This window comes from Melozone crissalis, unplaced genomic scaffold, assembly GCF_028551555.1.
Source record: "Melozone crissalis strain CALT ecotype California unplaced genomic scaffold, PUWL_Pcris_2 ptg000016l_1, whole genome shotgun sequence".
NCBI classification, from domain to species: domain Eukaryota; kingdom Metazoa; phylum Chordata; class Aves; order Passeriformes; family Passerellidae; genus Melozone; species Melozone crissalis.
The window spans coordinates 54395950-54415710 of NW_026535794.1; the positions used below are offsets into that span (position 1 = coordinate 54395950).

General features: G+C 39.8%; 1 protein-coding gene across 1 annotated transcript; it reads left to right on the top strand.

The window, feature by feature from the left end:
* The first annotated feature begins 945 nt into the window (after window positions 1-945).
* On the top strand, window positions 946-9019 carry MPLKIP (M-phase specific PLK1 interacting protein). Its single transcript, XM_054274112.1, has 2 exons — window positions 946-1344; window positions 7268-9019. Exons 1-2 carry the CDS (start codon window positions 991-993, stop codon window positions 7469-7471), a joined length of 558 nt encoding a protein of 185 aa, XP_054130087.1. The 5' UTR covers window positions 946-990; the 3' UTR covers window positions 7472-9019.
* The last annotated feature ends 10742 nt before the right edge of the window (window positions 9020-19761 follow it).

Genomic DNA, 19761 nt, shown 5'->3' on the forward strand with positions numbered 1-19761 from the left:
AACTTAGTGTTTGCTGTAACAAACAAACACTTTAACACATTGTAAAAAAACAAACCAAAACCTGTTTAAAGCTAAAGAAAAGCAAGACGGGTATATAAAGCACAGAAACTTTCTGCTTATTTTAATAATTAACTTTTGTTAACTGCTGTTCTGAAAGCCCTTCCTAATTTTCCTATGTTGCAATCTCCTAAAACCGAGTAGTGCTTTGTTGTACGGACAGAAATAGATAACAATAAAAAAATCTTTACCATTTTTTTCAGAGCTGTTGAGGATTTGCATTAATATGTACGTGAGAACAGAGCAGGAATGTGGAATAAATAACATTGTTAAATTGACTTTGTGCTAAATGTGAAGTTCTGCTACGAAGCAGCATTTTGCCACGAGTTTGTATGAGTAAGTTTTGCCTGAGATACCACTCAATTGCTGACAGTTCAAAGTGATTTTGAGGAAAATTAAAGTGCTTTTTAAATGTCACTCTGTTTTTTCAATCGGGACAGCTGCAACACGTAGCATTCGCAGGCTCATACTCCAGAAAAAAGGCGCACAACGAGCATATCTGTAGTGACAAGAACTGTGAGGCAAACACTCGCTTTGCTTTACAGGAGTTCATTTCGTTGTTTTCAGCAGCTATAGAGCCGCGGGCATTCGCTGACAGCCACGCTGAGCCCACGGACGCCGTGAGCCCCATCCTCTGAGTTACCAGCATCTTCTGAGACTCCGACTCCAGATTACTCCTCTTCAGCTGAAGGGCTCGGCGTGCCGGGTCGCCGTGTGAGGCTGCCGGGCCCTCTCTCCCGCCCTCTCTCCCGCTTCCAGGCGGGATGGGACGGACGGCGCCTCGCCCTCCCGCCGCGGAACGTTTGGAGGCCGGAACCTGCCGCTCGCCCGCCCGGCGGGGAAGAGGCGGGGGAAGAGAAACGAGCGGACGCGGCGCCGCCGCCATTGCACAGGTTCCGCTCCCGCCGCCGCCATTCCCGGCCCGTCCTGGCCATGTACCGGCCGGGATTCCGCGCACCGACACCTCCCTACGCGGGCGGCGGCTTCCGGAGCCCTCCCTCCGGCGGAGGACCCCTGCCGCCCTCTCCGCGGGGCTACGGGAGCCCCCACCACACGCCGCCCTACGGCCACCGGCCCGGGCCCTACGGCAGCGGCCTGTCGCCCCGCGGCGCCGGGTTCCACGGGCGCTTCGGGAGCCCCTCGCCGGGGGCGCAGACCCCGCGCAGGCCGCAGAGCGTCAGCCCCCGGTACCCGGCTCCGTACGGCGGCGCGTCCCCGGCCGGGGCGCCTCTGCACCCGCCGCCGCAGCACAAGCGCTCGCCCGGCGGCTTCCAGAGGCACTTCCAGGTATGGGGCAAGGCCAAGAGGGACACGGGGAGCAAGGAAAGAGGGAAGGGGAGAGAGAGGGAGGGAGCTGCTGCTGCCGCTTGGAAGCGAGGCCCGTAGCCCGCTGCGGGAAGGCACGCCGGGCCTTGTGTCAGCGCAGCACCCACCCGCCAACAGGATATTCAGGGAAGAGCGAGGCTTGAACCTCGCTGGGCAACACCAGCTTTTCCCCCGCCCGTTCCCCCGCGGTAGAGAGGACGGACAGAGCACCGGCAGCTGTGAGATGAGGAAAGGGAAGAGGGCCCTAGGCTGGCGCAGCTTGCTTTTTCATATTCTGGCATATGAAGGTAGAGAATTAAGCACCGGCCAGAACGACAGCAGTCACCTTCCTGCCTCCCTCTGATCGGTTTTCTTTAATGCACTGGTGAAGGGCGGTGTGCGTTTGCTTTGCCCGGGTTGTCATCCATCGTGGGATCTGCCCTATCCACACCCTGTCCACACGGAGTTTCCAGGGACAGGGACAGAGAAAAGGAGTGCTCCATTAACGAGAATTAAGCTGAGGCTCCTTTAAGCAGAAGTAACAGCATCTGCTGTGGTACTAGACTCGCATTTTAAAGTCTTTGCTTTGCACTGAAAGCTTCCTGAAAGCCAGCAACAGCAGGTTCTATGAGTTAAGCCTTTTTCCAGCTGTGTTAGTTGTGGCATGTGACTGGCAATGCACACAGGGATGGCAGTTCTCAAGAGAACAGCTTTATGTATATAACTGGCTTTATGCAATATTAGAGAAGCCTTAAAAGTGTAACAAATGACACGAGCAGTACAATGATAATTTTTTTTGTGCTCTTATTGATACTTGGAGGATTAAATATGATAATGAAGTCACATCACACTTAATAGAGATTAGTAAAATCTTAATGTGCCTGTACTGCATTGTCATGTGTCCACTGAGGACTAGTATTTTGTTATTTTCTTATGATTCAATTAACTCAGAAATCTCATGGCTGGTGGAAGGGGATCATTACAAAATTTATACTGTCTTCAGGTGCTGACTGTCTATACAAAATTTATATTGTCTTCAGCACAACAACAGAGACTTTCCTGGTGTGGAAGCCAACAGATTGCATAACCTCAGTGCCTTTTGAAAAAGCCAAGTGTATGGCATTTCTGCTGCAGATTATGGAGGGACAGTTTATGTCATTGATGTCTAATTTCCCTTTAAAAGATCATTCTTTGGCACTTCAATTAAGTGGTTTTTTCAAAGCCTGCTTGTCATGGGTTGGTGCTGGCGCAGTGCCTGTGCACCCATGAAAATGTATTTTCTCAAATGGTTACTGTGAGATGTGACCAGAAACCAAGCAGAGCAGGCTCAAGCTTAGAAATAAAGAAAAAAAAACTTTAACCTACACTATAATAAAAGGAACACACAAAATTCAGAATGAAAACCTTCCAAAATATTCCTCCTCCCCGCACCGAATTTCCAGCAAAGCACAATGAGACAAAACCTTGGATTCTCAGTCAAGTTACCCCCTCTCAGATAATCAATTCTCAGTTCGTCAAGGGAGAGAGGAGTCTCTCTTGTACCATAGTCTACCACAGGAAACACAATTGAAACCTTTTGTGTTTCCATGTCACACATGGCACCACCTGGAGAAGATCTGCCATTGTCTCATCCTCCTTCCATGCCCAGTGCTCTCACCACTGCACATGGACCAGAGCTGCTTCTAGGGTTCCTTTTAAGGATACTTTGCCAAGTACCAAAAAACAACAGCTTCTCATTTTGGGACAGCAGTCCCCCCCATTTTCACCTCCCCTGGTTCCAAGAGTCTTCAGAACAGAGATCTTCTTCCCTGAAGATGGAGGGCACCACCACACCCTCCTCATCTTTGTTCACTTCACTCCTGCACATGGTGTCACTGCAGCAGGTCACTCTCTTGGCTCAAGTCATTGCCTCCCCCTAAATGCAGTCTCTGTGTTACAGGAAAAATGGTTCTGTCCATGGCTATACAAGAAAAGTCCAGCCAAAGGCCACTCCATCATCTCTTCCCACCTAGGATTCTTTCCCATTTTCTTCTGACATCTCAGGTCCCAGGCTGTCTCTCTTCTCTTTGAGATCAAGGAGAATTAGTGTTTCACAAGGTTTTCTTTGTCTAAGAAAGGGTTAGCTGCACTGACCAGAAGGAAAGAGAAAGTCCTCTGGGAATTCTCTGCTTTTAACTCCCTGTCTTCTCAGAGTGTGTCCATGTCTTCAGAGGTTACACCAGGTGTCAGTAATTAAACCTGACCACTGATTGGCTTGGCTGTAACTTCCCGAAAAACTCACTTCCCTGTCAACCGACTCTGCCTTAGAATTTATTGAGCAGAAGAATATGCAGGAATCCTTTTGTCTTTAGTTTTAGTCAGTTTCATGTCAGCACCTGAGGATGGGAACTTTCCCATAGGCTCCATTCTTGATGTAAGAAACCTGACATAAAGTCAGGTTACATTCTGAGGTAAGAAGCATGAGATAAAGAAAGTTCAAGTTTGAATCCAGTCTCAGACTGTCACAACATCTTCCCTTCTCCGCTTTCCTTCTTTAGACCTTGTGTGTAGTTTGGGAGCACTGGCCTGATAGCAGCTCTTTCAGAGACTCAGACAATGGTGAATGTCTGTAGCTCTGCCCAGGGCTGAAGAAATGTGTGAGTCTGCACTTTGCGTGTACAGGAGCTGTTCTGCCTGGGAGGGCAGTAGAGGCAATCACAGAGGGAGTTAGTCTCATAAACCATGAGTCCCCATCTGCTTAGGTGTGGACAAGGATCTCTGCCCATGAGGCCATAAATAGATTCAGGTAGAAAGCCCTTTTTCATTTTCTAAGCATCAGGTTTCTTGTGAGGCATGTGCATTGTCCCCTCTCCTCTGTAGATCCTGCTAAGTGAACTCCAGTGCCTTTGACATTTATGATGTACAGTCACTTTTGAGATTAAAGTCTTAAGTGGTCCTTTAAAATTGCATTGGAAAATCTAAAAGAGAGTTTGTGTTTACCTTAGTGTTCTGTTAATGTCATGCCATTAGCATTCTGTACTCATTTTGTGCTCGAAGGCTTTCATTCTTTGAAACAAACAGAAACTTGAAGGAAAACATACTGAGCTTGTTTTTTCTGAAATGGCTTACTCAACCTTTATGTGGCCAGTAGTTTACAGCACTTTCTGTTTTTTCCACAGAGGTGCTTCTGCTTTATATTTTATGAAAACATGTTTCTGGAAACAAGGGCCTGTAGTGACACGACAAGGGATAATGCCTTTAATCTGTAAGAGAGTAAGTTTGCATTGGAGATTAGGGAGAAGCTCTTTACTGTAAGGGTGGTGAGGCAGTGGAACAGGTTGCCCAGAGAAGTTGTGGATGCCCCATCCCAGGCATTGTTCAAGGCCAAGCTGGATGGGGCTTTCAGCAGCCCAGACTAGTGGGGGGTGTCTGAGCCCTCGGGAGGAAAGTTGGGACTAGATGATCTTTAAGGTCCCTTCCAACCCAAACCCATTCTGTGACTTCTCATCTCCACTTAGAATTCACTTAGAGGTAACGTTTTATTCCCTACACTCAGCAGGAACTATTGAACTAGCTGCTAGCAGCTGCTTTGGAATGGTATGGATCAAAAATTGTTACAGAAAGTAAAAGAAACGTTACCCTTTTGAAATGGTGCAGTTGTGGGTTTTGTGGTCTCTGCATATGCCAGTGGCTGTAATTACATCAGGTGAAGCAAGCTGATATAGGGAGTGACTGTCCCCAATTTCAAGGCAATATTACTCCACTCAGTAACTCTTTAATGAATAGCACTAAAAGCTGTTGTTTTCTACTCCAAAGAGAGATTTGTTATCTAGAGAAAAAGTACTGAGAATAGATTGATTTTTTTTAAGCAAAGTTCATTGAGAAAATCCTGTTGGCATAAGTGACAACTAATAGAAAGTTTTTTTAAGCTATCTTTGGTACCAGATAGTGCCTCTTGCACTGAATGGTTTCACTTGTACAAGGAGAGCTGATTTCCTTTTCCACAGGTCTGTAACGTAAATAATCACATTTTGGTTTTCTTCCCTAAAAATAATTCAGAGGGGAAAAAGCATGTGATAACCAGTGTTCTAAACTTAAATAATCTACATGCTTACAGGTACTGAAGGCTGTCAATCTTGTATTACAGAATAATAAATTTCCTACATTTCAAAAATGCTAAAATGTTAGTGTAATGTCAGTGTTACAGATGACCTGCATCATACTGTAGTGAAATTAAAGATTATTAAATAAATCCATATTAATGAGCCTTAACATTGAATTATTTTGCTCCTTCCCTGAATACTACAGATCATATCAGCTCATGTTTCTTTTGCCTTCTGCAGATTAAACATGGCAATGAATGAGCTCCACATTCAATGTTTTACAATGTCAAGAGGTCTTCATTAAATGTGGTAATTTAGGGATGGTGGGGGTTTGTGTTTTAGTTTCACTACTTAAATGTGAGTACTTAACATAAATGTCACTGTTGCTAGAGCATGTCAGCTTATTCTAGGAAGCTCCATGCCCCTCAGAGAGTTTTTAGGTGTATTCTGAGGTGATTCTCTGACCCTCATGGGGTTTGATACAGTACTGTAATTCACCACCTTTTAGAAATTCTTGTGTGTTGAGATCATCCTCTTAGCTACATAACCTAGCTGCAAGGAATCATCAGAAACAAGTGGTCTATAAATAAGACACGGATGTTCCCACATTTGATCCTGTATCCATTATCATCAGACTTCAGGAGCTCCTGAAAAGTTCTTGCTGGAAACACATCAACACCTTCCTGCCACAGCACGTTAGCAGAAATAGGTTCAAGCTGTTTGAGTGAAATCTGTTATTCAGGCTAAACACTGGGTCTTTCACTTTATGGCACCATATCTCAGTTGTGCTCAGAAATTGTTTTATGTGATCTATTTACATAGATGTTAGGGCTTATAAGTCAAATTCAAATACCATCACTGCTGATCCAAAAATTCAGGGGGGGCTGGGCTGTGGGGGGAAGCAGCCATTAATCAAGTGCTTTAATCCTGTTTTACAAAATCTGATAACCAGATTTAAGGCATCCTGTTGCTCTGACCATACAGAATGCAATGGGCATGCCTGGAGATTACTGTGTATCTGTAGTATGGGTTGCTTAACTTTGGTTAAAACAATTTAAATAAAAACAGATTTAGATAGAACTTCACCTTTTAAGGAGTGAATCTGAGGAGAACAATGGATGATGCTAACAGGTGAAAAAGATTATAGGAGTTCCTTTATGTCAGCACTCTTTAAGCTGCAGACTTGTAGCAGCTTTACAGAAGCAATTGTTGTGATCCTTGATCTTAAAAAAAATCAAATATTAAAAGCTCCCTGCAAAAGCCAATACCCACTAAATCACTGATTACCACTGAGATTGTATATAAAATAAAGTCATGGGTTTTCAAATTTCGCAGAACACTGGTTTGGTTAAAAGAAGATTTTTTTTTCCCCAATGAATTCTTTGTAGCTATTTGCATTATAGAATGCTGTGTTCAATCTGTAAGTACTTAATATTTGACTTCTGCTCTTTTTAATATTGTCAGCTCTTCCTCAGCCTCTAATTCCCTGTTTTGTTGTTCAGTTTTTTTTAGACATGTTGACAGATTATGAAAAATAGCATGAGCTGCTTTTCTGCAGCTATATGCCAGAGTGATGTAAACAAGTATTTGGAAGAAGATTGTGGGTAGTGCTTTTTTCTTATCCTGGTAAATCATCACTTAAAAGTAAAATACATTAAAGTTAATATTTCCTGAGGAGGATGCAAGATGTAGTAATTAAAATTAATAATCAGTTTCAGAGTTCTACTGCAGTAGAAGGAAACATTTTAATTTTTTTTACATTTTTTTTCTTAGTTTGAATTAGACTATTAAATGTTTCTTTACCTGATGATTTTCTTCCAAAGGGATCACCCAGGACATCTACTCCATTTGGTACAGCGCATGGCAGAGAGAAAAGAGTCTCTAATGATGTGGAAAACTATTACAGACCTTCAATGCTTGAGGACCCATGGGCTGGCCTAGAGCCAGTGTCTGTTACAGACATAAACCAGCAATACAGCAGTGAGCAGACAACATGCACTGGCAAAAAAGGGAGGTATTTCAGCTAACACTTTTAAAGGCCAAACAATTCCATCTTGTCAGGAAAACTTTGGGACAGAATCTTTACACTTACACAAGATGAACAATAATCAAGACCTTAGATAATACTTTTATTTCATCACATGTCCACCCTTTTATCCTACCTTTTTTATTGCATTGGATATTTTTATGTATGGGAGGCAAAAGGAGTGATAGGAAAACTTACATTTCTGGCTATGTGGAAGTGCCTACCAGCTCTGAAGAACAGTGTTCTTTAATCACCAGCGACTGATTTGTGACTGTTAAAGCAAGTTTCCATATACTTACCTCTCCATGCCAGACTGTTAGCCTTCTATTGTAAAGTCTTTTAGGAAGTGGTATTTTTTATGTTTCAACATTTTTAGATTGAAATAACTTGGAAATAAAATAAAGTTTTGTAAATCCTTGTTTTGTAATGTATAAAGAATATTTTAGGAGCTTTGTTAAGGTGAACACATTAACACAGTAATTCACAACACTGAAATTAGGTGACTTCTGTGTGTTTGTATGCTGTAGTTAACATCTGGTTTTGTGCATAATAATTTTTGTTAATTGCAGTGTAATGTGAAATCAAAACATGACTTATAGCCATCTCAGGAAACAAATGTATTGATTTTGGAAAGTTTAATTTGTTGAACAAACTCAAGTCACAAACTTAATTCTGGAATTACTTGCTTTTGTGTTCAAAAATATATATATTTGGATCCGTATTAGAAATTTGTGGATTATAGTAACAAGTCTGCTCATTGACAGTTTAAGTCTAAAGAACACATAAAACATCAAGCTTAAGTAAATGCAAATTTTCTTTCTGGATCCACCTGCTAGTATAGTACAGAATGAGTGACAGTTTTTGTTACACACTTGACATTAGTACATGCATAGCATCTTTTTTTAACCCATTTTATATTTTTCAATTATTTTTTATTTTTGCTTAGAGCAGGCATCATTGCCAGGAGAATTGATTTGTGTGTGTACATGCTATATTTTTATACTGAAGAGGAAAGCAATGCTTTGGGTTTTTTAGAGCTTGTCTTTACATGGAAGATCCATGGTTAAATTCAGGAGTGAATATCATAATCTAGAATAAAAAAGACATAGTTCCAGCTGCAGGCATGTTCTTAACTTGCCATGTTACAGCTGCAGTAGTTAGATAAATTTGTTGTTGAACTTAACACTATTTGTTTGTTGATCTTGGCTTTTAAACCAAGGTAGAGTGTAAAATCTTTGTTAGATAAAACCATTAGTTTCATTTTCAAAATACATGTGTTCTTTTAAGCTTCTTATGTACTCAAAATTTATTTTTGTAGTCCTGAGGCAGGATTAGGTAGAGAAGCACAGGAAATCCCATTAAACTGTTCTTAGTAGCTTGTCTATGGCTGAGGTAGAATTGTCCTCTGTACTCTTTACCTGTTTCAGCATAAGATGTGTTAGGTTAATACTGCCTTCAGGAACAACTTCAGACTGTGAGGGGAGCTTAATATGTTCAAATGTTCTGAGTTTCTTGTACTCTTAGGGCCACAGTCTAAAGTATGTCACTTGTGTGTTCCCCTGGTTCACCCTATTATTTTAGTATTATATCCAAAAAGGCTGCCTCAAGAACTGAGGACATAAAGCCTGCTGGATATCAAGAATGGTGAAATCTTCATCCCAGAATCAAAAACTGGTGCCTTAAATGGCAGCTATCAGTATTGTTTTCTTTAATAGGTACCAGCTAAACTGAGATGACTTGACAAGTTGTAGAATTTATACATACGTTAATCAACATCATTGTGAAAACTGAAGTGTAAATTTTTCTATCCTTTTTTGTTTTTTCAACCTTGTCAGGTGCTGTTAAGCTCACAGAAAAAAAAAAATTGCAGTGTGCTTAATCAAGTGCCCTGTTTCTTTGCCATTTCCCATGTAATTGAAATGCAATTTATTTTTTGCAATATTTGGTGATCTTGGAGAAACAAATATGATTTTATTTAAGAGAGTAAATCCATGATGTGTTCTCAGTTAGATGTGATGAGAGTCTGGGTTTGGAAGGGAGAAAGGAAAGGTAAAGGATTCCTGAGAGAAAAGAGACTGTTAGAGGTGGGACTTCTTACAGAGTAGCCAGTATGAGCTGCCCTTGCACATTGCAAGGATGGATTTTTCCACTTTGGCATTGCAGTTGATCCAGGCATCAAGTGGAACCAGGTGTCAGACATCGGTGAAGGTAAATCTTCCAGAAAGAGAACTGAGAAAATAATAATGAAACAGTGTTTAATCCATGCAGACCTTCCGCTATGTCGTCTGTTAAATTGCTGCTTCAGTGCACTTCAGGATATGACTCAACAATTTTAAGTACATCATACTGCTAAAGGCTACAGTCATTTGGTCAAGAATCAGCACCAAAAACTTAAAAATTATTCACCTTTCTGGCTTCTGGGAGAAATTCTGTAATTACAGTAAAATTTAAATATGTCATTGTTGAAGAGCTGTAAAATGCATGAACATATGTTCAGAATTATAAATATAATGTTCTTAAAGTCAATTTAAGCTTTGCCTTTTTTGCCATGATATCTGTTAAGCTTAAGAACATACCTCCTCATCAGTTTTTTTTTTCTTTTTCCATTTGGCAAACATCTGATGGAGAGAGGATATATCCCTTCCTCATTTGTTAATGAAGCCACTTCATACTACCACTATGACTCTGGAAATAGCATGTGATGATAAAATGTAAAGCACAAAATACATCATTTTTTCATGAGCCCGTGAAACAAAATAGTGCTTATGTTTTTTTAATGAAGGGATTCCTCTGTACTGAACACAATATATGGGCATTGCTCTTTCTTCAACAGACTTCATAGATTTGAAGGTAAGTTAGCTTCTTTTTCAGAAGTTTGGGTTTATACACCATACCATACTGTGTTGTTTGCCAGGTGTTTGTCAAGTCCATTTGACTTTCTCTTCAGTTGTTTTAAAGTGTAACTCATGAGTAACTCTTCCAGCAAAAATTTAATTCACTTGTTGCTGTTTTTGCTCCTGTATTTAAAATTGAACTGCATCACTACTACATTAACAGTAACAAGAACTTAAATCAGCCGAGGACATGTGTAATGCAGCAATGCACTGGGTGGGTAGTAACCTCAGGATGTGCAAATAATAGTTCAAACTTCAGCTTTGGGTTTTCATTCCAGCTTTATCATATGGAGCATTCATTCTTCTGTGGCACTCAGTACGCTCATTGAAATTGTTAAATAATTTAGCATATTAAAATATAAATTAAAATGAGGTTTTAAAAGTTCACGTTAAACTCCTCCTCTTTAGAATTAGAAGTAATGCCTTGAGATGTAGCATTTTCCTAATGTCAAACCTGCGAACATTTAGCAGGTAAAATGTGTCTGATCAGCAGAATGGATGACTACTTTTGCAGTCAGGTTGCTTGTGTTGTTAAGGACATCTTTATGTGCTCTTAACTTTATAGAAATTACTTCAGTAGAAATCAGAGGGGGGAGCATTTGAAAAATGCATTATATGGAAATTCTACAAGTAGCTGTTCACCTTCGTTCTAAAGAAAAGATTTTTTATAGCATGTTTGGTTTTCAAGCTGTGCTTCTGAGTAATCTCACTGAAGCCAGAAGATTTGCTCATGCAGCTGGGATATGTAAGTATCTGATGTCACAGTTTGAAAATTCTGTCTCCATTTATCCATCAGTGCTTTTTACCAGCACTGCAGTTTATTCCTCTGCCTAGCAATTGCTCTGAATTCAAATTCATACATGGCTTTTATACATGACTGTCTTGCAATGAATTAAACTTGTTTGTAGAATATTTTCCAAAATTCTCAAGAGTAAAGACTGTTCTCTTTTCCCCAAATCTTGGTGCTTGCCTTCCTTCTGTCTTCTTGGAACTGGCAGAGGAGAGGGAGGATTGCCCACACTGATGGGTGAAGAATCGTGTAATGATTTTCATATCTCAGGCTTTCAGAAACTTGCATACCAATTGACATAGGGAACTAGATAAACTTTTTTATCATTTGAGATAGTTCAAACAACTTTTTACAGCACAAGAAATGAAAGAAATCAAGTTGTGTTTACACTCAACAGTAATGCAGTGTCAGCCTTCAGTCATTAATTCCCAACCAAAATTTTTTTTGCCTAGAGTAAATTCTTGTATGTATATCTCAAAAGGCACAAACTGATTCAGTTTCATTCTCTGCCATTTTCACTTTAATGTGTGTTTTGCTGACTTAAAACTTAACAATAACTTCTCAATCTGAACTTCTGAATTTTCTTTTACAAAGTAAATAACTCTTGAATGTTCGACCTCAAATCTAGTCCTTCCCTTTAAACTGATGCTGACTCATCTATTTTAGATCTGGCAAAAAAGGCTTTATCCCAGCCCCATTGCTTTCGTGATGACACTAAGAAACCTTTGCCTCCTGGGCTGGAGACAGCTGGGCAGATGTTTGGTGTGTGGCCACCCTTCCTGTCCTAGAGGTTACCCCTAGACTTTGGCCATTCCAGGAGCTGTTTTGAGACAAATAGTAATCCCTTTTGCTTCACCAGCTCTGTGTGGGGTCCAAACCCAATCAGGGGTTGGTTAGTGCACATCCTGGATTTTAAGTTTCATCAACATCTTCTGCAGTAAAATCACAGGTGAATTCCACTGCCCTTTTTTCACTCATCTGTGGCTGTTGCACACTGTTGTTCTGAACTAGTTGTGTAAACATTTGTGTTCAAGAATGTAACTCCTGCAGCTAAAAGGGGTCATACCAGTACAGTTCCACAGGGAAATTTTTAATGCTGCTGACTGTCCTGCTATTATAATCTGCACCAAAAATCTGCATGTATCACCCTGCTTCTGTGTAGCAGTAACCGTGCTGTTTGATGCTGTATTAAACTGCACTTAAACCTGGTATCCATAAGTATTTGCCACAGTCCAATTGCTGTGTATTCAAGGTAGTTAGAAGCTGTTACTGTAGAGTCAATGGGTTCAAATCCTTGTTGTATATATGAGGAAATTCCTATGAGTTCAACCTGCTGAACATGATGTCGATGGAACTGTTAGTATACCAGTAAAGGGAAGAAAAAAACCTTTTTCACACCGATGGCAAATTATTCTCTTTTCAAGCATCACAGAGCTGCTGCTAAAACAAGGGAAGAGGAATCAAGCTAATTGACAGCTTCTGTGGATGACTGCACAGCATAAAGTACAAACAACAGGGCTGACATAAGCTTTAAAAAGCACTGATTGCCAGCTTGGGAGTAGCATCATCAATAATTGGATTGTAAGTAGCAATTGCAGTGTTCTTAAATCAAACCACCACCTCCTGTGGCTTTATGAAGATTTTTAGGTTAATATAAAAGAAGGCTTTGAGCTATATTCCCTTAACAGATGTTGGAAATTAATGTTACTATTCCTACAGTTGAGTTTGCAGAAGAGACTGTCTTCATCACTTGTCTGTGAAGTTTAGTTTCTTTGCCTTTTTTTTTTTTTTTTAAGCTAAGGAAATACAGGATTTGAAAATCTCAGGGATTGTAACAAAGATAAAAGGGAGAATTAACATGTGCAAATGGTCCAAGAGTACAACTTGAGTTAATAACTATAAGAAGGCATTGAGAATCTATTGATTACTTGGCATTGCACTTTCCTAAGGCTGTTTCCCTTGTCTGTAATTTTTTAATAGCCTCCTGATTTCTGTGGCAATTAAATTGCACTAAGGAAAATTATTGGGTTGTTAATTTCCACATGTTGGAAAGCTGTTTGCGCACTATGGGCAACAGGTTAGGAAACTGTGATAACTGTTTGCAAATTAATGAGCTGCCAAATTGTCTCACTGTTGGAACTGAAGACACCTTACACTACCAGCAGCATTCCTGTACTTATAATAGTTTCTAAAAATACCAAGCACGTAGATAGCTTGTGCAGAGAACCTTTGAATCTGTATTTTCAAGGTACCTATTGCATCTGGTTGGTTTTTCTGACGATATTTAATTTCCTCTCACAACAATTGCTGTGTGTTTTATACATTGGCTGTCCTGTAGCCTGTCATCCTCACCGCTGTGAGTGAGGAAGAAATAGTTACTGTCCATATTTTGTGAATATACTACTGGTAGCAGCCCAGTTTAGTTTCTCTCTGCTATTAGATCATCCCAGTACACATTAACCAAATCTCTGTGGTCTTACAGCTTGCAAAGTAGATTCTAGTACATATTAAACATACCCACAAGGCTCTGTGTACTTTATTTTTCAAGCAAACAGTTTTAAGGGACCTACCAAAAGTGGTTGTTTAACACACACAACCCCACCCAATTCTATCCAGAGGAATAACTTAGGCAGTCTTACCCTAAATTTTCCTCTCCAGAGAGTTTTCAATTGTCTCTTCCCCAAGGCTCTTCTGCCTTGGTTTTCCATGGAAATAAGTATACCCTCCCTACCCTTTCCATTGGAATAGGTTCACCCCACCCTTCAGGGCTCTGCTGGAGGGTTTGATGGAATCAGTGTCATCCAACCACGCAGAACATTCAGTCCCTACAGGTCCTGTTAGTTTACATTGCTGGAGATGACAGAATTCTGACAACAAGTAAAGTCACACAGATCCCTGCTGACTCATCTAAATGAACCTGCACTGGTTGAATGGTGGACTTTGTTGTCAGATGTGCAGTGAGAACTGTAAAACACAGACATGATCTTGCCATAGTGGCCACCCTTCAGATTTAAAAAAAGCCACTGATGAACATGCAGACAAGTGGTGCTCAAATCTGTGTTAAACATTGCAAATTTAGCAATAATAAACAGGCAAAACCACTCTAAAAAGACAACAGAAAAAGTGTGTAAGAAGAAGGCACAGGGAAAGTGTTGCATTGATCCCAGTTCTTTCTGGTAGCTTCCCAACACAACCATCTCTTAAATACTTAGATTTTCACTAAGGATAGCCTCATTGATGGTACACCAAGTTGGATGGAGGAAAAACTACCTCATGAAAGAAAAAATATCAAGTATTCTTGCTCCAGCAGCCACAGAATGTATTACTGTTTTAAAATCCATGAATGACAGATATGCATTTCTGAGAGAAGTGAGTTTGGTGGACAGCAGAAATCAGAAGGTTGTCTGTCTGCCTAGGGATCTTTCATATTCAATATACTTAATCATTTACTGCCAGTTTGAAAAGACAGTTCAACTTCAGTCCAGCACTACTTACTTCAGTGCTAAATTCTACATAGACACTTTTGAACAACCTGAAGATCTGCTACAGAGCAACTGCTTTCAGGCTTGAAACCTTTCAATGAGCAGAAGGAAAAAGCAAGGTTCTGGTGTCATTCTCACTGTATTAATAGAGAAAAACAGCAGAAACACATCTAGTCAAAGAACATGGCTTAAACAGCAGCTAGTCTGTCTCTAAGTAAGCATCCCAAAATAAATAATCCAGTTTCAGGTCTGGCTCATCAGGATCATCAGTTCAGCCGACTTGCCCCTCCAGCACCTCCTGGCATGGAGACAATGCCAGGTGAAAGAGTCTGCACCCTTAAAACCACACCATTGGCACCAGTCGTTCCCAGTCATTTGTAATATCACAGTGTCGGCACAGAACACGGACAAGAGTCCGGGACATGTTAAAGGTGTCTCCATAAGGGACACAAAAGGGTAGAAGTCTGAAGAAGGGTAAGACCTGCATTCATTCCCTCACTCTGTTTCTTCACAGGCTCCACAACATCATGGCCAAGCCCTGCATTTTCTCTGGAGTCACTTTCCATGAGTAATTCTGAATATTCTTTCTGTGGCTGACACTTCACTTGAACCAGATATTTCTCTCTTAAAGACTTCCACTCTTTTGTGACTTAAGCTATCCATAAATTATTTTCTTTTTCTTAATGTATTGATTTATTATAAAATAAACATTTAATTTATGATTCAGAGCTATGTGTATCACAAGAAGATTTTTCAATTCTGAGCTATCACTGTTCCCCCAGTTCTGACAAAGCAAACACAAGTGTTTTCAAATCTCACAGATTAAGACTGAATAGTTTAAAATGTGTTTCAAACTAAGCTTGCTGATGTCTAGGACAAGAAAGTTAATTCCAGTGATCTTTTCCAATAGTGAATCTTAGAACTGGAGCTGCCTGTGACCATCTTTTTTAAAATAATGTTGCAACATCAATTGCAAAGCAATTTACAAAGGTATTTCAATCTGTAACAATCTGCTTTCAATCTGCTTTTTCTGCCTGCAGTTTTCACAATCCTGCTTCATCATTTTTGTCCTGAGGTCCTATTGAATTTTTGCTTATTATTATTTCTTTTTACTAGTTGCATGTTTTAATGATCTTTCAAAATGGTAAAGAAAAATTAGTTTTAAAGTTCCAAGTAGTGTCTATACATATTGAGTCCCAAAGAGTGAGTGAAATCAATAACTTGGATGATTCTAGTTGTGAAGAGGTATGGGATACAGAGTTTTCAGCATCCATAAAGCAGTAAGTGAAATACACTTTTTGCTAAGAAATGCTGCATAGATTTTGGTCAAATCCCAAATCTCACTGTCAATCAGTTGGTGGTAGAAAGAAGTATATCCTGTGAAATCCTGCACAATGTTATGTCTGAGCCTCACCTGGCAACTCCCATGTAAAATCACCAGTTTTGTTTAAACCACAACAAGGACACCTAATATTTAAAGATTTGCCTTTGTGGTATCCCAGGCAGAAAGAGTTAAAACCATTTACAGCTTTTTCTTGGAATTTCCCTCTCCTCTCCAGAGAGGTCTGTTCTGGAGTCATGTAAACACAGACATCTGCTTGCTGTCACTTCACCCTTATTTTGAACTCATAAGAATAGAAAGAATCCCAGGGGGAGTTCCAGACCAGGCCACTTCCAGCCACCAGCCCTCCATGCCTTTATCCAGAAAAAAGGCAGATGAAGTGCTGGGGCTCATACATATTTCATGAACCTTCTGGCTTTGAGTTTTGTTAAACTTTGAAGTTAGAAATGCAATTCATTCTGTCTGAAAATAGTATCAAACCAAATTTATTTTTCATACAAAAAGTGGACAAAACTTTTTTATACCTAAAGTGTGTAAAGGAAATTGTGAAGTACAGTAAGCTTATGGTAAGAAGACCACTAAACTAGAGTTGCTGTCTTGAACAAAAAGTTTTCTAGGCAAAGTCTGTTGTTTTAGTGGGAGTCTCTCCATCTCTTGTGCTTCTCTTTGGAAGTACAAACAACCTCTTTATACGTGATTTAGAAATCAGGGCTCATCTTTTCATTGCTTTGCCTCTCTGTGACTCCAGACAGGCAAGTGTGGAAGACCTGAGCAAATAGGAGAACAGTCATTCACTGTAGAAAGAGCTTTAATCCCTATATCCTGCTAAACAGAAATTCACATTACAAATGTAAACATTACTTTTCGTGTAAAGCTAAACCAACACATCAATTTTATTTCATTAAGCAGCAAATCAGTCTTCAGAGGGGATAACATTATTAGTCCAACATTTTGCATATGGGAAAATGAATGAATAGCAAGAGATGTCTTGCTTAAGCCTTATTATTGTTTAGTGGCAGAAGAGAACCTGGTGTTTTCTGCCTTTCCTATTGCATTCCCTAATCAAAAGATCAAGTTTCAAATGCATTGCCTTCCTGGAAGGAGGGGTGCCAGTAGAAAATCAGCCATGCTTTCCAACACATGGTAGTGATACGTGGTAACTGTTTAATTCTGTGAGAATCTCTCTCACTCTCTGCTGTAACTGTTCATTAAATGTTCCAAATTCTGATAGAGCTCTGAAAAGAACTCCTTAATTTCCTCAAGCACCTTTCAAATCTACTGTAGAGAATAAAAATAGAAACATTGCTCTTAACAAAAGAATAAGCATTCAAGATGAGAATCTCCATGCTTTCTTTGATAACCTACATGTTTGTGTGCTTCACAGCTCTCCAGGAGAGTCTTCCATGGCCAAAATATGTATGCCAAATTATACATAATTTTTGAAGGTGGTTTTATTAAAAACCTCCAACATCATTTAAAAGGGAAATTCTGACACTGGAGAATTAAATGGAAATCCCTGCTGAAGTTAACAGGGATTCTGGTTTTCATCCTTAGTCTGAACTAAAATCTGCAATGACAGTAGGAACAATTTCAACCTAAGACAACAGTTTTAAGTTTTAATTCACAACACCATAGCAATGGAGGTCACAATCTCCTTAGAAAAGGAATATTTACTCTATTGAATTTCACTGCATATGGAAATGATTTATGCTGTAATCAGAAGCATATCCCCTTCCAGTGGAAGATTCTCAAGCAATTATCATGGAGCAAACCAGTCTTTAGCTCACTAGGCATTAATTTAACAAGATTTTTTTTTTTTAAATGACCAGTATCTTCATAATTGATTGATGCTTAATCTGGTGCAGCACCTGCTCTCTCAATCTCCTGTGGTTCAGCCTATCAGATTAATGAGTCAGAAAGCCAATTGTGACAGTATTATAAAATGTATTGTAATAAACTTTCCATGCTTCAGAACAGAAAAATAATCCACAAATTGATTTCCAGAGTTGAGGTTTCAGGTCCTAAAGGGTTTTTTGGTTGGGGACTCTTTTTGGACAGGAGCTTTAAATGACATCACTTTCTAAAGCATACAGCTGTCATCATAATTATAAGTCTTTTCATGTATTTAATTTTTTAAAAGCTACAGAAAATCAAGACTAAAAATGTTAATGCATTTCTACTAGTGGTCAAGCTGTGCAAATGCTGAATTTATATTCCAGCAATATGTAATACTTCACATGATGTAGATGATGTTTTACAAAGCACAGGGTGTAGAAGTGTAGCAAATCTGATTTCTTGCTTTTTATGACTACCTACAGAGTGCTTAATGACAGCTTGGGGCAGCTTTTGCCTTCCCATTTAGGAACAGTTTTAAAACTGCTCTGAAGACAGTTGGAGCTGCCAGCCTCCCGGCTGCACTTTGGAGCATCCTACCAATAAGAAATCTAATCCCATTTCTTGTGTCTGCTTATGTGCTGATGAATTTAATAATGTTGCTGTGGATGTGTTCCCTCTACTGTCCTGTGAAATCCTTCAACTCAGTCACAGTGCAACTTGTCAAGGCATTACACAAGCAAATGGTGATATCCTGGAAAGGGTGGAGCCCATGTCCTGTGAAACACTGCATAGCAAAGCAAATGCTTTTGTGTTTTCCATGTCAAGCTGTTGTCTCTGCATTGTGTAGAAACTTGGTCAGTTATCATCATTTCCTATAGCAGGAGCTATTTTAAATATCCATCACACTTAAAACACAAGAAATAGATTCCCTCAAATTGAGGGAAGCATCTATATTTGATGTTCTTTCTATTCTGCATTTGAATCCTGATTTCTTCCTGTTAGCTGCAGCCTCTTATGTTGTCAGAAGAAGGTTTTAAACATTTTTATTTACTGAATATAACTGATCCCTCTCATTGTCATAGCATTTCTCCCCAGATTCTTTGTAGAAAATTGATGATTTCACCTAAATTTAAACTACCAGCTTCCGTATTATATCAGGGACTGCAATGATCATATTTAGCTCTGTTGGATGCTCCTTGCTCCCTTCTGCTCTTGCCACCACAAACATGTCATGTGGACTAAATATTTAGACAGAAACATACTTTAGTCAAGACAGGAAGGAAGCCTCATAGTGGGACTGCGTCTCAAACAATCCAATGCAATTTGATGGAAATACTTATTCAGTGCTTTGATTTACAGTTTCCCATAATGAAGGGCATTCTGTAATAGTTTTTACAATGCAAAAGCTCCATAATGCCGAAATCTTAATACAGGACTAGGAATGAAAAAGGGAAAAAAAGAAAAAGAACAATGGAAGAGGTTGCAAGATAGCAACAAATGACAGACACTTAAATAAAGCATGCAGAATGTTTCCCTGAATACAAAGAAACAATTTGCATTCTAACAGTTGAGACTAGTAAGAAATATCCAAACCCAAAATGAACAGGAGCTCCCCAGGAAATCAGTTGAAAGAGAAGGTCATCTTCAATTCACCTGATGCTAAAAGCTGAAATAGGGTTAAATTTCTGATAGAACAGGTCTGCAAAGTTCTCTTGAATTTGTTGGCTGTTTTATCATTATCCCCAAAAGGCAGCATTGTCATGGCAAGTACAGTTTGCAAATAAAAATGATTACTCCTACCTGCATGTCTTGTTTCACTGTCTTGCGTAACCATATGGGCTTGTTTGGAAGTCTCACAGCAGGATCTGTAACCCATAACAAGAAGCAGTCTGGGAAGAAAAATGTATATAGCTTCTAAAACCTGCCAGGTTTAGAGTAATACTTTCC

What these genes read in the sequence shown, in the direction of transcription:
- MPLKIP (XM_054274112.1), top strand. Translation starts at nt 991, where the DNA reads ATGTACCGGCCGGGATTCCGCGCACCGACACCTCCCTACGCGGGCGGC. An exon ending in GCTTCCAGAGGCACTTCCAG is followed by an intron (nt 1,345 to 7,267) that starts GTATGGGGCAAG and finishes TTTCTTCCAAAG; the next exon opens with GGATCACCCAGGACATCTAC.